This window comes from Pleurodeles waltl, chromosome 1_1, assembly GCF_031143425.1.
Source record: "Pleurodeles waltl isolate 20211129_DDA chromosome 1_1, aPleWal1.hap1.20221129, whole genome shotgun sequence".
In the NCBI taxonomy this organism is placed as follows: domain Eukaryota; kingdom Metazoa; phylum Chordata; class Amphibia; order Caudata; family Salamandridae; genus Pleurodeles; species Pleurodeles waltl.
The window spans coordinates 414,590,654-414,610,863 of record NC_090436.1 but is presented as its reverse complement, the minus strand read 5'-3'; the positions used below and the strand labels follow the sequence as shown (position 1 = coordinate 414,610,863).

Genomic DNA, 20,210 nt, shown 5'->3' with positions numbered 1-20,210 from the left:
GCTGAATGAATGAATGCAAACTGTGGTGCCCTGCTAAACCAAAACAAGATGAAAACCGTAATTTTCCAAGCCAAACATAACTGGCCACAGCATTGGTGGCCTGAAGAACTGGATGAGGATCCATTTCTGGTGCCCCATGCATGGAATCTGAGAGTACTTGTTAATTCTGACCTGTCTGTCTTTGAGCAGCTTTCATCTACTTGGGTATAGTAAGAATATATTGATGTTTTATTCAAACATCTGCTAGGAAGGACCTGTTTTGTACCTGTGAGAATGGACTATCAATTCAGTTCTGGTGGGATGACCAAGAGATTTTATACACAAAGTGTATGTTCTACAAAATATTGCAGCTTTATTGATTTGGACGTAAAGAAAACTGCTTCTGTCAACAACTAACAGAAAAATAATTACGCTGGCTCCCAGTGCATAACAGATGTTGATTTAAAGCACTGTGCCTTTGCCATAAGACCATTCATAATAAGAGATGGGATCACCATTTGCGTATTATTCACCAGCTCAGCCTCGCAATTTGCAAGCCTACTTAAAGTGCCCATTTTTAGGAAATCAAGAATGACGGGGTGATTCTTTGCACTTGTTAGACAGAACATGGAACCGCCCTACCTCTTACTTTAAGAACACAGGGGATATTTCCACTGTCAGATGAAAGCCTTCCTCTAGTGCTTTAGGTTTCATCTCCCCTTCCGAGGTGACAGTGTTTTGTTTTTCCAGTTTACATTTTTTGGTCTTTTTATCTGAGCGCCAGGACACTTCCTTCTGTGAATATCTGTTCTGCACTTTATAGATCACCAAATTATATGGTGTTTTTGAGGAATTGATCTTGGCGTATGTTTGAGGCACATATAGTTATATGTGGTGGAAAGGTGGCCCTTCTAGATGTGTCCCTTCAGAAAACTCTGAACTGGGTCTCTCCCCACCTTTACTCCCCACCCCTATTAAACTGCTCTTTTCCAAGATCCCAACCCTGCTGTTTTAGTGGAGTTCCCTGCCCCGTATTATATTGGATAATCTTTGTGCCACATTATGAAAAAAACTTGCTGCATTAGAGTGAGTATCTTGGAGAACTGGATTAGTCTCATGGAGAAGGATAAGGTCCAGATTGTGTAGATTTATGTAGTTCCAGAACTTACACCTCCTAGAAGGAGATTTCAACGCTCTACTGATAAGCGATATCACATGCTGGTGCACTTGTCATAGTAACTAATGTGCACTAGCGGGTATGTATGTGTCATTCAGTGAGGAACCCACTGCTCCCTCTCCACTAAAACAACCCCAAACAAGGTTAACATTCTAATAATCATCCGATAACTGCAATAACCCATTTTGATGCTGACTCATCTTGAGCATGGCCATCCCCTTCTCTCTGGTGTACTCTCCTGTTCAACCCCCTTCTTGCCCACAGATACCACCTTTACATTAGGGTTTCAGGACCTTCTACTCACTCTTTTCCCCACAGTTCTTGGTTTGTTCCTTGCAGACACAACCTTTCTTGGACCACTGTTTGAGTTACTTTTTAAAGGCCAATGTTGCATCCTCTGGCTGTTGAGGACTTAGCTGGTGTCCTGGAGAGAACAGGTCTGGTGCTGTTTTTAATTCAAGGAGAAAACCGGCTTAAGTGGGTATCTTTTTCCAATGGAGGCATACTGTGATTCTCTTGAAGGATCCCCTCTTGTAGTACATAATATTGTCTACTTTTCAGAAATGTATAGCTTTCTAGTTTTATCCATGGGTTTCACTCCTGTTTCCACCACAAACAAAGTAAGTTGAAACCACAAAAAAGGAAAATTTGACTATTAGGAAAAATAGAAAATCTGTGATATAAAAAAAAAAAAAAAAAAATGTATTTTTTTATTTTTATTTAATTTTACCACTCTCGTTCCTGAAAACTGGAAACCTTTTGGTGATTACATTTTCATTGAACATGTATGCTTTCTTTTTGCCAAACCTTTCCTTCATTTTAACTATTTTCTTGGCTAGCTCTCTAAGGGAATACACAACCCTGGCGTAGCTGTGGAATCCCCAACAGCTGGGAAATAGAAAGGGTGTAAATTGTCTTGTGGGTGAAAAGTTAGGAAGGCTTAAGCATAAAGTGGCCCAAACATCAAAAACTGGGCTTTGCACTAAGGGGGAAGTAAAGTTTCAGCAGCTCAGCTGTTGAATACAGATGTCCATGATGGACCGTTTCCTTTAGATTTCTAAATTGTCTCAAATTGGGACTATGTTTATTTGTTTGAGGTTGGGGAGAAGAGGGGATAGAATTGTGTATGATTGTGATCTGCTAACAGCTGAGTCCAATGTCACTATTTCTTAAACACAATTACATTGTCATGCATACTATACACTGTTTACTAAATAATCAATTGATTTGTAAAATGTATCTTCAATAACCTTTAAAAGGCAGAATTTCGAAAGTTTGATCAGCCACAGTAGCTAGCAGAATATTTAGGAACCCCATATATACGATTATTAAAGCTTGTTATTATTCCCACTTTATAATAGCCATGCATAATACCAGTTTAGGCTCCTTTAAAATGTAAAGCAACTGTTCAGATTGTGTCTATTGTTATACGATTAAATACACACCTTTAATGCAGTTGTTTCATCCTATATCTTCAAATATTTCAGGTCAGAAAGATCTTCTTACACCGTGCTACAAGGACAATATGCCCAGTGGTACCTATGGGCCTGTAAACCCTATTCTAAATACCACCTACGACTTTATGATCAAGTTGTTCAAAGAAATCAGTATTGTTTTTCCTGATGAGTACATACACTTAGGTGGAGACGAAGTAGACTTCAGTTGTTGGTACGTTTTAGTTTTATTTAATACCAAGTTACACTGTGCATTTTTGTGTAAGAAAGTGATTTACAAAAAGGGAAAAAAAAACTTATGCATTTTTGTTTTAAAGGAAATCAAATCCTGATATAAAGAAGTTCATGACAGAGCATTCTTTTGGTACCGACTACAGTAAACTTGAATCTTTTTACATTCAAAAGTAAGTGTACTTCACTTTTCCTTGAGGTAAAATTATTAATTGCATTGGGCAAAAAAATAAGTATCTTGATTTTACCATTTGAAATATTTTATCTTCCTGCTCTAAAGTTGCCTTAGGTGTGTTTCAAAACAAATGTAATATTTTAAATACTACATTTTTCCAGATCAACACAGACTGAAGGCTGAGACTTCACTATTAAATTTGAAGTCATCTTTGTTACTCTGGTACAACAGGTCTGTCCTAGCCCTTTTAATTCAGCTTATGGGCATACTGAAGCAGGTCACAGATAGAGGCCAGGATAAATGACAGATTTTGGGGGTAGGAAGTGATGGAGGTAGGGGCTCAATAAGTATTTATTAGAGAGAGGTTGGGAAAGAGCTCAGACCTGTGGTGACTGGAAGCAAAGGGAATTTGTTGGGGTTAAAAGAAGCAAGAAATGCTATTCTGATTGTTTGATGGGAGGTATGGCTGGCTAGACCAGGGGGGTACTGCTTTCAGTGGATACCAAGAATATTCAGATGAGGTAAAAGCCTTTAAAGAGTGGCCTAGTGGAAACCTTGATTGGTGTTGGAGGCTGAAAGAGGTCACATGGATCAGGTGGTAAAATTCTAATACTGTCTGCATCAAGTCACTGATCATACAAATCCCCACGTGCCTTCCACGTGCTTTGAACCTGTATCTGTACATTGAGCTAGGAGGCAGAGGCTCTATCTCATCTAGCTTTGGAGTCAGCCATGCAGCTCTGGGCTAGTTGGTATCTCGCTGTTTCTGATGGCTACTTCTGACCATAAATCCCTCACCTTTAGAACATTCCCCAGCCACCAGATTAAATCCAGAAGAATTTGACAGCAATACTTTCATGTGCTAGTAGGCGGTGCTATGCAGCTCTGTGCTAGCCTAGTACTAACACGGAAGTGACTTAGCAGAGCGGCAGGTAAGCGCTACCTCTGCATGCAGACATAAGTTCCTTGGTCTCACTTGTCGACCTCCCAACAACACCTCTAAAGAAATCCAGTGTGCAAGGGAAAATGTCTCCCCAAAAAGCTCAAGGCTTCAAACCATGCAGCGATTGAAGGAGACACATGTTACAGATGCCCCAGGAGATGCACCTTTGGATTTTTGGCTCTGGGCATGACTTAGTTGTGCAAAGATTATACCCTCATGCAACCAAAGGCATTCTGGGACTGTGAAGTGAAGCTATGCTTTGATGAACACAAGAAGTAGATACCTTTACATAAAGACCCGACCTGATCCCGCTCCTGCAAGAAGGTGTGTTTATGAATGACGTCCTCCAGTGAGTACTAGAGTAAACACAAGTAAGCGAAACGTGGCTTAACCCCATCCTGAAGGAGCAAGGGTGTTGGGGTCAGTCAGTCGCCCTCCTGATTTTTAGGTGTGAAACTGGTTCCTCAGTTGGTCCCGATTCATCCCAAATTCCCTGGACTATTGGTGACACCACAGTAGATTAAGGCCTTTTTTTTTTTTTTTTTAAATAAGCCAAGCATTCTTTTGTCTCCCTCTGGCGCACCTGTGGGCACTAAGGATCTGCAGGGGCTCTCATTTGGGATTATTGCTAGCAGATCCATCCTTGGTGCCATCTAGAACTTTTGAGCCGGTCATGGGCCCCCACAGATTCCCGTGAGGAGTCCGCCCCGGCGCCACAACCTGCATTGGCCATTTCTCTGTTTGCGCTGATTCGGACTCCCAAGGAGAATCCACAGCTGACTATGATGACAGACTTCGAACCAGCTTCAATATGAACCTGACCAAGGTACACTGTACTTCCCACAGCGCAACCGGTCACCATTCAACCCGAGTTTGATTCTGTTCTATCTCTACTGCAGGCACATACTCAGCAGTTCCATTATCTTGTCTCTTATACTTGCCAAAGTGAACCACCACCCAGGGACAGTAATGATGGGCCTTGGGATGATTTGCCAAAGTGAACCACCACCCAGGGACAATAATGATGGGCCTTGGGATGATTTGCCCCTCATTAGGATGAGGTTCCACATGACTTATAGGAGGGCCAGTGAGCTTGATACATCCCTGATACAGGGTTGAATTCACCTTTTGGTCCTCCAGTGGAGGAAAGTGCTTTATTTTAAATGTACTTACTGAAGTTTTGTGGCCTGGGCCGGCCACATCTGAGCTCTTGCTGCCAATCAATGAGGCCCTTATTGACACCTTACGGGGCACTTGGTCAAAGCTCTGTTCTTGCCTGCCTACGGATAGGCAGGTTGCCAGACATCATAGAATGACCCTGATTTCCTCACTGAGCATCCCTTTCCGGAGAGTCATGGTTGTGTAGGCTTCCACCAGCAAGGTGAACCCTAGTACATTTCTTACGGCTCACCCCGGTTATGGAGATTAAGTTGTTTGAGGCATTCTGCATACGTATATTTTCGTCAGCTAGGCTGACATTGGGCTCAGTTAGTGCAGGTTGTTTGTTGGTCCGAAATACACATTCCCTTTGAGATATTATCAGCAAGATCTTGCTGGCAGGCCCAGAAAGCCAGATGATGTCACTTGCTCAGACTAGTCAAATACAGCCAAGTATGTGATTTGTGCTGACATTCATACTGCAGATTGCCCGGGACTGGTGATTGGCACTGATGTAGTGCATTGTGGTCTGGCATGGATGTCTGGATGCCTTCCAGAGGATTCTCTGGAGAAGTACAGGACCGTTATTGGTGTGCCTTTTGATGACTTGTGCCTGTTTGTTATTAAAGCTAATTCTGCCCAGGAATGTTTCAAAGAAACACACTCTGGGTCTTTTGGCCCCTAACAAAGTTTCCTCATCAGTTTTGTGAATTCCGGGTTTACTTCCAGGGGTTAGCATATAGGCAATGCCTATCTTCCGAGCCTGTATTGCAGCCAGTCCTTTCTAGTTCGAGGACGTGTATCTAGCAGGTGACTTCAGGACATCAAGGGCACCAGTCCCCCCAGCTGATTTAGCTTGCTGCTCATGGTGCACACTCAACCTGTAGGAGCCAGGAATCCATCTTTTTTTCCCCCAGGGTGACAACCTGTCTTTCAGTATGGCTGTGTCTTTACCTTTCTTTCAGCTCTTCTGTACCTTCTTCCCACACCATGGTCGGGTCTCATTCGAACAGCTGTCCATTTTAATCCAAGAGGTGCAGGCTTCACTCATCAAAGGAGCCATCAAGGGTGTTTCAGACTCTGAAATAGGGACGTTTTTATTTTATTTATTTTTTATTTTTTGCAGTTTCTTAATGCCAAAGAAAGATTGTGTTCCAGGCTGGCTTAGATCTTCACTCTTGGAATGGTTGCCTAAAGGACAAATTAAAAACACTTACACTAGCCTAGAGTCTCTGTCTGTCCTAGACCTGGTCGACTGGATGGTATCTTTCAACTCTGCATGATGTGTATTTTCATATAGCCGTCCTGCAGTCCCACAGGCGTTCCCTGCAGTTCATGTTGGGCCAGCAGTATTTTTAGTTTGCCATGCTCCCCACCTACCTCCCCGGTGCCCCCTGGCTTTCACAAAAGTTATGACAGGGGTCCCTGACCATCTTCAGAGGTTGGGGGGCTACCTGTTTAACCCTACGTTGACAACTGGCTGTTGAAGGTGGATTTGCCACAGTCAGTTGTAGATCACCATCAGACAGTGAACCTCCTAACATCGCTAGGTTTCTCCACAACCTACAGTTGCACCAAACTCCTTCAGAGTCTTCCTTTCATTGGAGCTGTTAGTTGTAAGTATACAGTTTAGTGCCCTGCACTTCTTTGCAATGAGTCAAGGACATTCATGTTATGATACTGCTGTTTCTGCTTCAGTTCTGGATCCCCGCGAGATCATCTGAGGTTACTGGGCTGATTGCATCTTCCTGTTTGGCTATGTCAGGTGGCATTTGCAAAGTTTGTAATGAAATATTGCAAGTTCTATTCAGATTTCGGAGGAGACTGCACACGTTCTGCAGTGGTGACTGATCAACTGCAAATGTTCCGGCGCCAGACCCATTTGCCTTCCCCACCCAGTGCTTACATTGGTGATGGATGTATCACTGCTGGGGTGCGGAGGACATCTTGGAGAGGTTGGCAATCAGAGGACTCTGGTCTCAGACAGAAACCCAGCTCCATATTAATCTGTTGGAGTTAAACACTATACAGCTGGCATTAAAAGCGTTTCTTCCATCTTGCAAAGGGCGCAGGTTCTCATAGACAACACCACAACCATCTGGTAGTGCAAAAAGCAGGTGGAGTGAGTCCTGGGTCTTGACACATGGCTCTGTTCCTGCAGAGTTGGCTGCAGCATCAGCACATTTCCCTGGTGTTGTGAGCCACTTGGCAAGATCATTGAATGTCAGGGTGAAAGAGGTTTGCTGGCGGCATGTGGTGGATCGCAAATTTAGTTTGCATCACAAGGTTGCACAGGGCATCTGCCAGCAATGCATGAACACTGGCTAGACTTTTTTTGCCAGAGTCGAATGTGCACTGTGCACTGCTTTGCATGCTGGTGTTTTTGCGAAGAGACCCGCTAGAAGATACATTCCAACTGCTATGGAACACTGGACTCCGGTACGAGTTCTGAAAAAGATCAAGGAAGGCCAGGCTGCAATTATTTTAGTGGATCTGGAATGGGCCGGGAGTGTGTGCTTCCTGGAACTTCTGCCCATGACTATATGCCCTACCACTTTGAGAAGATCTTCTGTCCCAAGAGCAAGGCAGGTTTCTTCATCCAAACATACGCAATCCATACCTCCATATATGGAGAGTGAGCAGCAGCAGTTCACTGCATTTGATATGCCACCTGAAGTTGTGGATGACATCCTTGTTGATGGGGCCTTTCCACACTTCCCATTTATGGTAGGTTTTTAGGCATGTTTGCTGCCTGATGTGCAGTCTGCAAGACAGACCCTTTTCAAGCCAGACTGTTGGATGTGTTGGTGTTTGCTGTGTCTTTAGGTCAGCAAGGCCTTGCACTAGGCACAATTAAAGATTATTTTTCAGCCTTTTCAAACTTTTTGCGTTTACTGGTCTAACCATTCTTGATTAAATTTATTTTGTGATGTGGTTTATTAACGCTTTGACTCCCATGTTTCCTCTCAAACACTTTGTGATGCCACCGATTAGATTTTAACTTGGTCTTGACATTCCTCATGTGTATCCCCTTCGATGTGATGCACAGCTGCTCATTGCGTCTTCTGACTCTAAAGACTGTCTTCTTCTTTGCAATGACAGCTCAATACACAGCGTAACTTTAGGCCCTGTGTGTGCAACTGCTCTACACCACCTTTTGTCCAGACAAACTGGTGCTGAGGACTCTGGCAGCCTTTTTTCCAAAGGTCATGGCTCCTTTCCACTATGGGCAATCCAGCATGCTCCCAGTGTTCTTTGCACCTTGCCTCTCGAAAGAGAAGAGGCTCTATTTGTTAGCCCCTAAAAGTGTCCAAGAATCATGTGAAGGAGATGGATAGATGATCAGCTGTTTGTGGAGTTCAGCTGTTTGTGGGTTCAGGCAGTGCAATGGAGGGTCCTGCCATGGTGGATTGTCCTCTGAACAAAGATCTGCTTCGTACTGGATAATAATCTGCCTGCAGCGGTACTGGAGCCCATTTGACCAGAGCAAAGTCTGTTACCTCTGTGTTGACATGCGGAGTGTCTGTCCTTTACACCTGCATGGCTGTAACCTGGGCGTCTGTGCATACATTAACAACACTCTCCTGCCTTGATAAACCGGTCCAATAGAAAGGGTGTTTTGCCAGTTCTGTCCTGCAGTACACCTTTGGTCAGAGTCCTCTCGACAGACCATTAGTCTTATTTATTTTATTTAGAGTTTCCTTTTGCGCTGGCATGACCCGAGGATATCCGTGTTTTACAACAGTACATGTTATAAAACACATCGATTATATACAGGTATAGTTTCTCATAAACAGGAGTGGGGTGGCGGGGGATGGGACTTAGGGTGATGGGTGGCTCGCTAGCTAAGATGTTGGTTGAGGAGGAGTTTCTTCTGCTGCTTCTTGAAGATCTGGAGGGAGGGGTTTGACCTTATGTGTACTGGTATGGAGTTCCAGATTGTAGGGGTGTTGCTTGTAAAGGCGCATGACTGTTATTTATTTTATTTTTTTATGGGTTTTGGGTGGGATGAGGAGAAAGGTGTTTGGGCTTCTTAGTTTTCTTGTCTGTCCTGCCTTAATGAGTTTAGCGGCGAGGTATGCTGGTTTCCCATTGTGCAGGGCTTTCTATTTGTATTTGGTATTTATAAAGCTCATTCCAGCCGTGGCATTGAAGCGCTGAGTATGAGGCGAGTAAGTAACTGAGGGCCAAAAGAACACGATAGAAAAGAAGCTTAGCAAGGGAAGATCCAGGTTTTTACCAACCCTCAAGGTCAAAACATTTTGTTCCTTCCTATGGACCCAGGGAGTGAGTGGCAGCAGCTACCGTAAAAGCCTTGTCACCCTACCTCGCCCTGTGAGTACGAGGGACCTGGATCATGAAGGCTCCTGTAGATCTGAGTTGCCGCCTAGGTCTATACCAGTGTAGTCTTGGATAAATATTCGGATCCACCTCCATGCACAGACTTATAGGTTAAACATAGGGTTTCAAATTTGATGCGCTTTGCAACTGGTAGCCAATGTAATTGTTTTAGACTGCCACTGGCAGAAGCTGAGCATGGGAGATTTAATATGAAACGATCAGCAGTGTTTTGAATCAACTGAAGCTTCTTAAGAGAAGAATTGTCCAGATTGAGCAGCAAGGCATTACAGTAATCCATTTTAAATATTACCAGTGCCAAGGTGACTGACTCTCCACTCCCTCTGTAATTAAGGAAAAATCTTTTTCAACATTTTCAGAGTCCAGAAACTGGATTTAGTGATGGAATTTACATGGGACTTAAAGGAAAGCTAATTGTCAAAAATGATGCCCAAGTTTCTGGTGGTAGTAATAGGGGCGGGAGGCTCGCCACACTCTAGAGGTCACCAGCATGAGTTCCAAAATTCTGTCACTATTCAGCTTTAGCCAATTCAAGCCCATCCACGTATTGACTTCTCGCATACAGCTATTAAAACGGTCAGCCACTTTCTCCCATGTTTTTGAGACTAACGATCAGCTGAGTATCCGCATACGAGGTGGGCATAAAACCAAATGAGCTAATTAGTCTGGCTAGAGCAGCAACATACAGATTGAATAAGGTGGGGCTGAGTGAGGAGCCTTGTGGGACACCACATGGCAAACAATATGCTGGTGCCCTGAAATCTCCGCAGGTCACCGTAATAGATCTGTCTCTTAAAAAAGAAAATCCAAGATCTTCAATGCAGTATCTCTAATTCCTGCTGGATGGAGATGGGATACCATGATCTGAGGCGCGATAGTATCAAATGCAGCAGATCGGTCCAATAGGACTAATAAAGATCTCTGCCCCTCATCCACCAGTCTACGAATCGTGTCAGAAGTGGTAATAAACGCTGATTCTGTACTATGGGCCTTCCTAAAGCCATGTTGGGAAGAATCTAAGCCTCCTGAATTATGAAGAAAGTTGGCTAATTCATTATTGATGTGCTTTTCAAAGATCCTGGCCTGAAAATGAAGTAGAGAAATAGATTTGCTCAAATCATGTCCTGCTCCATCAGGTTTCTTTTTCAGGGGAACCACCGTTGCTTCCCTCCCAAGAAGGAGAAAAAACTCCAGTGGTTAGAATGTCCACTAAAACAGAGGCAAGGGCTGTTGAGACAAGGTCCGGAACCTGCTTTAAGATACGTGGAGGACAAGGATCATTAGGGGAGCCTGATTTGATTCCTAACATCAGCTCTTTAATCCTTTCTGAAATAACTGAAAATTGGTTAACAAAGGACAATCTATATCTAAAAAAAAATACTATTCGCAGTGTCATGTGAGCAATCTGTCCCTTCAGAATAACTAAAGCTCGAGTAAAGTTGTAGAACTTTATTTTTAAAGAAAGTTGCCACCTTATTGCAGAATTCTTGTGAATTTTGTAACTCCGGGGAGGGAGGCACCGTCATGGAGCATACAACTTTGAAAAGTTCTCTGGGGGTGTTTAGTGCCTCCTTAATCTTTTGGGTAAAGTACTCCGATTTAGCTTTAGAACTCTCCTCTTTGTAAACTCTCAGGACGGCTCTTAATTTATCTTACTCAGCCGAGTTAGGGTCTAACTTCCATCGCCGTTCTTGTTGGCAATATTTCCTTTAAAGTTGCTTGAGGTCCTTAGTGAACCAAGGACAACTGTTTTTTTCGTTCCGAGAGAGACGGAGGTCTAGATTAGGGTAAATTGGTTAATTGCAATATTTTTAATCCATAATTAAAACTGTCCGTAGCTGACAGAGAAAGGTTTTTGGCGGCTGCCCATCCTGCCACTAGCGCTGGGCCTAGTTGTTGCTTATTAATACGATTCCAATGTCTAAAAGTTTTGCCATTAGCGCTAAAGCTCGGAGATGAATAGACCTTCATAAACCTGAAAGTTAGGAGATGATGATCTGTCCAATCAAGTGGAGTATTTGTCAGCATCATCTGATCCTCAGGACGGGCGAATATCCCGTCCCGTGAGTTAGACAGGCAGTTCTAAAGTTGCACTGAGCTTCAATTGGGAGGCACTTTAGTCCTTTCAGGGCATGGGCAATTTGGTCATATTTTTTAATTCCTGTTACCATTCTGGCCGCTGCATGGGGAATGTATCTCATGGGTGCAAGCTGGACTTTCGCCATGCCAGTGAGGATGATGGCGTTCCCGTAGTCTCATCTAGAAAGCACCAGTGCTTGCGTGGCATTTTTTAGGTCATCTGGCAGTAGGAATGGTGTGATTTTGTTCAGCAGTTTCAGGTTGTAGAAAGCATTCTTCATGTTATTCTTTATATGGTCCTTCATAGTCACACTGATGTTTAGAGTGATTCCTAGGGACTTGACAGAGTCTGAGTAAGATTGCATTTGAGAGCATCTATGGATTTTAGTCGTTCTTGCATCTGGGGGAGCTGCTTTCATATGAGAAGAATTTCAGTCTTATCTTGGTTGAGTTTTAGGTGGTTGTAGGATAGACAGAGTTCTTTGAGGGTGGCATTTTGTCAGTGTATATCCTCTATTTAGGATATTTCCATGTAAAGTTGGGTGTCATCTGCGTACAGATGGAAGGGGATGTTGGCACAGTTGAGAATGACCGTAAGGGGGTCCATGTTGAAGTTGAAGAGGGTGGGCGAGAGGACAGAGTCTTGTGGAACACCTCTGGTTATTGCAGTTGTGTCAGAGGTCATGTTTATTTTTATTTGTTGAGAGAGGTTCTGTAGAAAAGATGAGCACCAGCGCAGGACCACTTCTTCCACGCCAATTCTTTTTTGGAGGGAGTCCAGTAGCAGCTTGTGGTCGACCGTGTCGAAGGCCGCTGATAAGTCTAGGAGAATGAGCAAGCATCATCTGCCAGAATCTAGAGATTTGTGAAGGGAATCTACTATGTTTAGAATCGCTGTTTCTGTGCTGCACCCTTTTCTAATTGCAGATTGAAGAGGGTTCAGAAGGTCGTTGTTGCCTATGTGTTGGTTTAGCTGAGAGAACACACATCTCTAGAGTTTTGGCAAGGAAGGGTAGATTGGAGACTGGTCTGAAGTTGCTGAGGTCATTCGGGTCTGCTCATGTTTTTTTTCTTTTTTTCTTTTTAGCATTGGCGTGACTTGACAGAGCTTAAGGCAGTCTGGTATCACGCTGGTCTGCAGGGAGCTGTTAGTGATCTTTGTCCAGATGGGGGTAAGGGTCTGGTTGACTTTTTTTTTTGCCAGGGAGGCGGTCTGCCAGGTGTGAGTATGGTTTGGATGTAGCCAATAGTGCAGAGATATCTGCCTCCAAGAGTGAGTTGAACGTCTTCCCGCCTTGGCGAGTTGCCGTAGGTTCTTGGATAAGATGATATCCGTTTTGTATTGTTGGAGACAGATGGTAGGGAGTCCGTGGAAAGTGAGCGGTGATTATTATCCTTTCTGGGAGGAAGAATCTCTGTGGCTAGCAGATTGTTAGTTTCCAGGGAGAGGTCAATTAGGGTATCGTTCTTTGGAGGCCAGTGGGTGTATTTGGGATGGTTTGGAAGTTTGTTGTTTGATGTTGAAAAGCTCCTTTGGGTGGTTTTTGGCTCTATCCAGTACGTTGCGGAAGAATGTGGTTTATTTTTTTATTTTTTTTCATTCATTGTGTTTTTTGTAGTTTCTGCGTTCTCTCCTAAGTTGCTCAAGGTGCGCTGTGGATGGGTTAGATCGCCAAAGTGTTTCAGCTGCTCTCAGTTGCCTTCGTTCAGTGTTTAGATCTTTATTGAACCATGCTCTCAAGGGTGTGTTTCTCACTCGTTTCAGTTTCATAGGGGCTACTTGGTCCAGTATGGAGGATACTGTTGAGTTGTAGTGGGTGGTGAGTTGGGTTGTTGAGATGTTATAGGATGGGAGGGAGAAGTGAGCTAATTCTTTCTTCTAGGACTGCTTTTGGAATTTGTTTTATGTTTCTTTTCCATTGGAAAGATTTTTGAGTGTAAGTTGGGTGTTGGGATGGAATAAAATGTGATGATCTGACCAGTCAACAGGGAGGATGTCATCCATGGTAAGTGTTTCTTTCTGAGCTATTATAGCATCCAGTGTTGAGCCATTGTTGTGGGTTTGACCTTTGCAGAGCTTGAGAGGTCTTTGCTGTGTAAGAGGTCATTTAAGGATTGGAATAGAGTATTGCTTTCATCGTTCCCCTAGGATGATGTAATGGGCACTTGAGAGTGAGCAGTGTGTTAGATCAGCAAGGTGTTCACCAAAGGGGAGTGTGTTGCCAGGAGGGTGGTAGAGCAGGTGACAGATCATATTGGTGTTATCTTTCATCCCTATGTAGGCGCTGAGATATTCAAATGAGTTGTAGTTGAAAGTGTCTTATCTCTACGTTGATGTTGTTCTTGTGAATGATGGCGATACCTCCGCCGTGGCGGTCCTTCCTGTCTTTTTTGATTGGAAAAACCCTGTGGAACTAGTGTGTCCATGAACAGTTGTGAGTATTCATTTAGCCAAGTTTCTGTGATGAAAGTAATGTGGTTCAGGATGGCATCTACAAGTTCCGTAGCATGTTTGCAGACCTGCAGTTAATGAGCATGCATTGGGTTTGCCTTCAGTTCCTAGGGTCCTGAATGTCTAGGGTCAAGGTGATCATGATGAGGTGTGCTGGAGGTCTGGTCTAGCTTGGTGGTGCGTGGTTTCGACCTAGTCCATGATTACCTGGATTTTAGATGAGGGGTTGAATTTGGAAGGTTTCTGGTTGTACAGTCCCAGCTCGGGCTAGTTCCTCAGCTTTGCTCTGCGACAATGCTGCACTCGTTCTTTTCGGTCTCTGGGCTTTGAAGTTGAGGGGCATAGAGGGCCAGCTGATTGGTTGGAGTCTGGCTCTGCCAAGGATAGTGTGTTGGTTTGCTTCAGTGTGAGGTTCAGAAATGGGTTTAGGTTTCTTGTGATCTTGTTGATGCCCTGTGTTACTAGCTCTAGTTGGTTAGTCGCTCATTTATATTGAACATTAGTGTGTGATTTAATGGGGGAGTATGGATGTTTCGCTTCAAATTGTGCAGGGTCTGATAAGTTTGAGTCGGATGGTGTTCATCAGAGATGGGAGTTAGATTTGAGGAAACAGGTGTAGTGAGGTTTGATGTGCTATTAGGATCTTTGTTTTTAATGACATGACTTAGGGGAGATCTTGAGGGTTTCTTAGGGTTGAGGACCTTAGTGTATTAGTGGGGGGGTAGGTAGAGGGGATTGGGAGTGTGAATCGCTCTGTTGACCTCCTGGGTGGTCTTTGAGGCAAGGGAGGTGGGTGGTGTTTGTGTGGAGGGGACTGATTAAGGGATTTGTTAGGTAGGGAAGTGCGTAGGAGTTCAGGGTTTAGCAGACAGTTTTGGTAGAAGTAGGGAGAGTGATGTCTATCATATTGTGCGAGAGAGTTGTAGTGGTGAGGACCTGTGTGCAGCCTGGGCTGTTGGGTTCATTGTTGGCAAGGGTTAGGGGGCAGTAAGTTGTGGCGGGGGAGAGGGATTTGTGGTAAGACTCATGAATGTTTCATTCTGGTTGTGGATCTGTGGGGAAGGTCTTTGGGGGAGGGTTTTGAAGTTGTGATATGGCTCTCTTTAGTGTAGGGAATATGGATTAAAAAGAGCAAAGGTTGGCATTGTTAGCTTGTATCATGATGGTTCCATTGCTGAAGATGGTAATGTTGGCAGTGCCCTGGAATGTGGGCGAGCTGGAGATCGTAAGTTTGTAACCATACAGGATGGTGGATTTGGAGGTGTGAAGATAGTTAGGAATGTATTCCATCTTACAGGGTGCTTAGTATAGAAAAATAGGTCTGTTCTTTCTAGGCCTTTGGAAGCGTTGAAGTAACTGTCCGCAATTAGCAGCTCAGGGTGTTTGTGTGTGTTTTTGTTGCTGTGGGGGAGAGGTTGGGGGGGAAGGGAGATGGAAAAGGAGTTGGGACCATGGGTTTTTAGGAGGGGGATAATGCAGGGCTGGAGGGTTCTGTGTGTTCCAGCATCCTAAGTCCTATAATGTGGAATTAGTACTTTTAACTGAGAGCAGACTGGCGAGTTTCCTAGGTACTCAAGGAAGGTCTGTTGTGAATAATGGTTTAAGATCTGTGAACTTCACTCTGCTCTGTTATGGGGGCAGTATACAAGAGTGGGTTGGAGGGAATCTTTGCTAAGGAGTGTTACTGTAGTTTGAGTGGGAGGGGTACACTCACAGTTAGAGTATTGGATTATTTGGAGAAAGGAGGAGCTGCTGGGGGGGTGGGGTAAGGTAATTTAGAAAGGAGTGTAGGAGGCTGGACTGGCTTGTAGTGAGTACCAAGGGGTACTTGCACCTTGCACCAGGCCCAGTTATCCCTTATTAGTGTATAGGGTGTCTAGCAGCTTAGGCTGATAGATAATGGTAGCTTAGCAGAGCAGCTTAGGCTGAACTAGGAGACGTGTGAAGCTACTACAGTACCACTTAGTGTCATATGCACAATATCATAAGAAAACACAATACACAGTTATACTAAAAATAAAGGTACTTTATTTTTATGACAATATGCCAAAGTATCTTAGAGTGTACCCTCAGTGAGAGGATAGGAAATATACACAAGATATATATACACAATAGCAAAAATATGCAGTATAGTCTTAGAAAACAGTGCAAACAATGTATAGTTACAATAGGATGCAATGGGGAAACATAGGGATAGGGGCAACACAAACCATATACTCCAAAAGTGGAATGCGAACCACGAATGGACCCCAAACCTATGTGACCTCGTAGAGGGTCGCTGGGACTATTAGAAAATAGTGAGAGTTAGAAAAATAACCCTCCCCAAGACCCTGAAAAGTGAGTGCAAAGTGCACTAAAGTTCCCCTAAGGACAAAATAGTCGTGTTAGAGGGAGAATGCAAGGAAAACACAAATCAGCAATGCAACAACGATGGATTCCTGACTGAGGGTACCTGTGGAACAAGGGGACCAAGTCCAAAAGTCACAAGCAGCTCGGAGATGGGCAGATGCCCAAGAAATGCCAGCGGTTGGTGCAAAGAAGCTCTTACTAGGCTGAAGAACTGTGAATACTGCAGGAACGACAAGGGCTAGAGACTTCCCCTTTGGAGGATGGATCCCCCACGCCTTGGAGAGTCGTGCAGAAGTGTTTTCCCGCCGGATGGACGCCAACAAACCTTGCTACACGCAAATCGTGCGTTTGGCGTTTTTGGACGCTGCTGGGGCCCAGGAGGGACCAGAAGGTCGCAAATTGGACCTGCAGAGAGAGGGGACGTCGAGCAAGACAAAGAGCCCTCACTGAAGCAGGTAGCACCCGGAGAAGTGCCAGAAACAGGCACTACGAGGATGCGTAAAACGGTGCTCGCCGAAGTTGCACAAGGGAGTCCCACGTCGCCGGAGACCAACTTAGAAAGTCGTGCAATGCAGGTTAGAGTGCCGTGGACCCAGGCTTGGCTGTGCACGAAGGATTTCCGCCGGAAGTGCACAGGGGCCGGAGTAGCTTGCAAAGTCGCGGTTCCCAGCAATGCAGCCCAGCGAGGTGAGGCAAGGACTTACCTCCACCAAACTTGGGCTGAAGAGTCACTGGACTGTGGGGGTCACTTGGACGGTGTCGCTGGATTCGAGGGACCTCGCTCGTCGTGCTGAGAGGAGACCCAAGGGACCGGTAATGCAGCTTTTTGGTGCCTGCGGTTGCAGGGGGAAGATTCCGTCGACCCACGGGAGATTTCTTCGGAGCTTCTGGTGCAGAGAGGAGGCAGACTACCCCCACAGCATGCACAAGCAGGAAAACAGTCGAGAAGGCGGCAGGATCAGCGTTACAGAGTTGCAGTAGTCGTCTTTGCTACTATGTTGCAGGTTTGCAGGCTTCCAGCGCGGTCAGCGGTCGATTCCTTATCAGAAGGTGAAGAGGGAGATGCAGAGGAACTCGGCTGAGCTCATGCATTCGTTATCTAAAGTTTCCCCAGAGACAGAGACCCTAAATAGCCAGAAAAGAGGGTTTGGCTACCTAGGAGAGAGGAAAGGCTACTAACACCTGAAGGAGCCTATCCGCAGGAGTCTCTGACGTCACCTGGTGGCACTGGCCACTCAGAGCAGTCCAGTGTGCCAGCAGCACCTCTGTTTCCAAGATGGCAGAGGTCTGGAGCACACTGGAGGAGCTCTGGACACCTCCCAGGGGAGGTGCAGGTCAGGGGAGTGGTCACTCCCCTTTCCTTTGTCCAGTTTCGCGCCAGAGCAGGGGCTAAGGGGTCCCTGAACCGGTGTAGACTGGCTTATGCAGAATTGGGCACCTCTGTGCCCAACAAAGCATTTCCAGAGGCTGGGGGAGGCTACTCCTCCCCTGCCTTCACACCATTTTCCAAAGGGAGAGGGTGTCACACCCTCTCTCAGAGGAAGTTCTTTGTTCTGCCATCCTGGGCCAGGCCTGGCTGGACCCCAGGAGGGCAGCTGCCTGTCTGAGGGGTTGGCAGCAGCAGCAGCTGCAGAGAAACCCCAGGAAGGGCAGTCTGGCAGTACCAGGGTCTGTGCTACAGACCACTGGGATCATGGAATTGTCCCAACAATGCCAGGATGGCATAGAGGGGGCAATTCCATGATCATAGACATGTTACATGGCCATATTCGGAGTTACCATGGTGAAGCTACATATAGGTAGTGACCTATATGTAGTGCACGCGTGTAATGGTGTCCCCGCACTCACAAAGTTCAGTGAATTGGCTCTGAACAATGTGGGGGCACCTTGGCTAGTGCCAGGGTGCCCTCACACTAAGTAACTTTGCACCTAACCTTTACCAGGTAAAGGTTAGACATATAGGTGACTTATAAGTTACTTAAGTGCAGTGTAAAATGGCTGTGAAATAACGTGGACGTTATTTCACTCAGGCTGCAGTGGCAGGCCTGTGTAAGAATTGTCAGAGCTCCCTATGGGTGGCAAAAGAAATGCTGCAGCCCATAGGGATCTCCTGGAACCCCAATACCCTGGGTACCTCAGTACCATATACTAGGGGATTATAAGGGTGTTCCAGTAAGCCAATGTAAATTGGTAAAAATGGTCACTAGCCTGTCAGTGACAATTTGGAAAGAAATGAGAGAGCATAACCACTGAGGTTCTGATTAGCAGAGCCTCAGTGAGACAGTTAGTCACTACACAGGTAACACATACAGGCACACTTATGAGCACTGGGGCCCTGGGTTACCAGGGTCCCAGTGACACATACAACTAAAACAACATATATACAGTGAAAAATGGGGGTAACATGCCAGGCAAGATGGTACTTTCCTACACAACCCCCCCCCCCCCCCCCCCCCCCAAACGAAGGACAATAAGACTAGCCATTACCTGATGAGTCTTCATTGTCTAAGTGGAAATATCTGGAGAGTCCATCTGCATTGGAGTGGCTACTCCCAGGTCTATGTTCCACTGTATAGTCCATTCCCTGTAGGGATATGGACCACCTCAACAATTTAGGATTTTCACCTTTCATTTGTTTTAGCCAAAGTAGAGGTTTGTGGTCTGTCTGAACAATGAAGTGAGTGCCAAACAGGTATGGCCTCAACTTCTTCAGAGCCCAGACCACAGCAAAGGCCTCCCTCTCAATGGCAGACCAACGCTTTTCTCTAGGGGTCAACCTTCTACTAATAAAAGCAACAGGTTGATCCTGGCCCTCAGAATTAAGTTGTGATAGGACTGCCCCTACTCCTAATTCAGATGCATCAGTTTGGACATAGAATTTTTTAGAGTAACAAGGGCTTTTCAGGACAGGTGCAGAGCACATGGCCTGCTTCAGCTCCTCAAAAGCTTTCTGACAGTTTGCTGTCCATAATACCTTTTTAGGCATTTTCTTGGATGTGAGGTCATTAAGAGGGGCTGCAATGGAGCCATAGTTCTTAATGAACCTCCTGTAATACCCAGTGAGGCCTAGGAAGGCTCTCACCTGAGTCTGAGTGGTAGGGGGAATCCAATCAATAATAGTTTGGATTTTCCCCTGAAGTGGTGCAATCTGTTCCCCACCAACAAGGTGTCCCAGATAAACCACCTTACCCTGCCCTATCTGGCACTTTGAAGCCTTGATAGTGAGGCCTGCCTTTTGCAGGGCCTCCAAAACTTTCCAAAGGTGGACCAGGTGATCATCCCAGCTGGAGCTAAAGACAGCTATATCATCCAAATATGCTGCACTGAAAGCTTCCAGCCCTTGCAGGACTGTGTTCACCAACCTCTGAAAAGTGGCAGGTGCATTTTTCAGACCAAAAGGCATTACAGTAAACTGGTAATGTCCTCCAATGGTAGAAAATGCAGTCTTAGATTTAGCATCTTCTGACAATTTGATCTGCCAATACCCTGCAGTCAAATCAAAAGTGCTTAGATACTTGGCAGATGCCAGTGTATCTATGAGCTCATCTGCCCTGGGTATAGGGTGAGCATCAGTTTTGGTTACCAAGTTGAGACCTCTATAGTCGACACAAAACCTCATTTCCTTCTTTCCATCTTTAGAATTGGGTTTTGGTACCAGTACCACAGGAGAAGCCCATGGACTGTCAGAGTGCTCAACTACTCCTAGTTCCAACATCTTCTGAACTTCTTGCTTTATGCAGTCCCTGACATGGTCAGGCTGCCTATAGATCTTACTTTTGACAGGTAAACTGTCTCCAGTATCTATAGTGTGCTCACACCAAGAAGTGGTGCCTGGCACAATGGAGAAGAGTTCT

At 45.1% G+C, this 20,210-nt stretch overlaps 1 protein-coding gene across 3 annotated transcripts in view; it reads left to right on the top strand.

The window, feature by feature from the left end:
* The window catches only part of HEXB (hexosaminidase subunit beta), a 244,837-nt gene that overhangs the window by 140,850 nt on the left and 83,777 nt on the right, over window positions 1–20,210 (top strand). For all 3 annotated transcript variants that reach the window (XM_069223910.1, XM_069223901.1, XM_069223892.1), the window contains exons 8-9: window positions 2,644–2,824; window positions 2,928–3,014. In XM_069223910.1, the coding sequence (XP_069080011.1) occupies window positions 2,644–2,824; window positions 2,928–3,014 (268 nt within the window). The remainder of the gene's footprint in view (window positions 1–2,643; window positions 2,825–2,927; window positions 3,015–20,210) is intronic.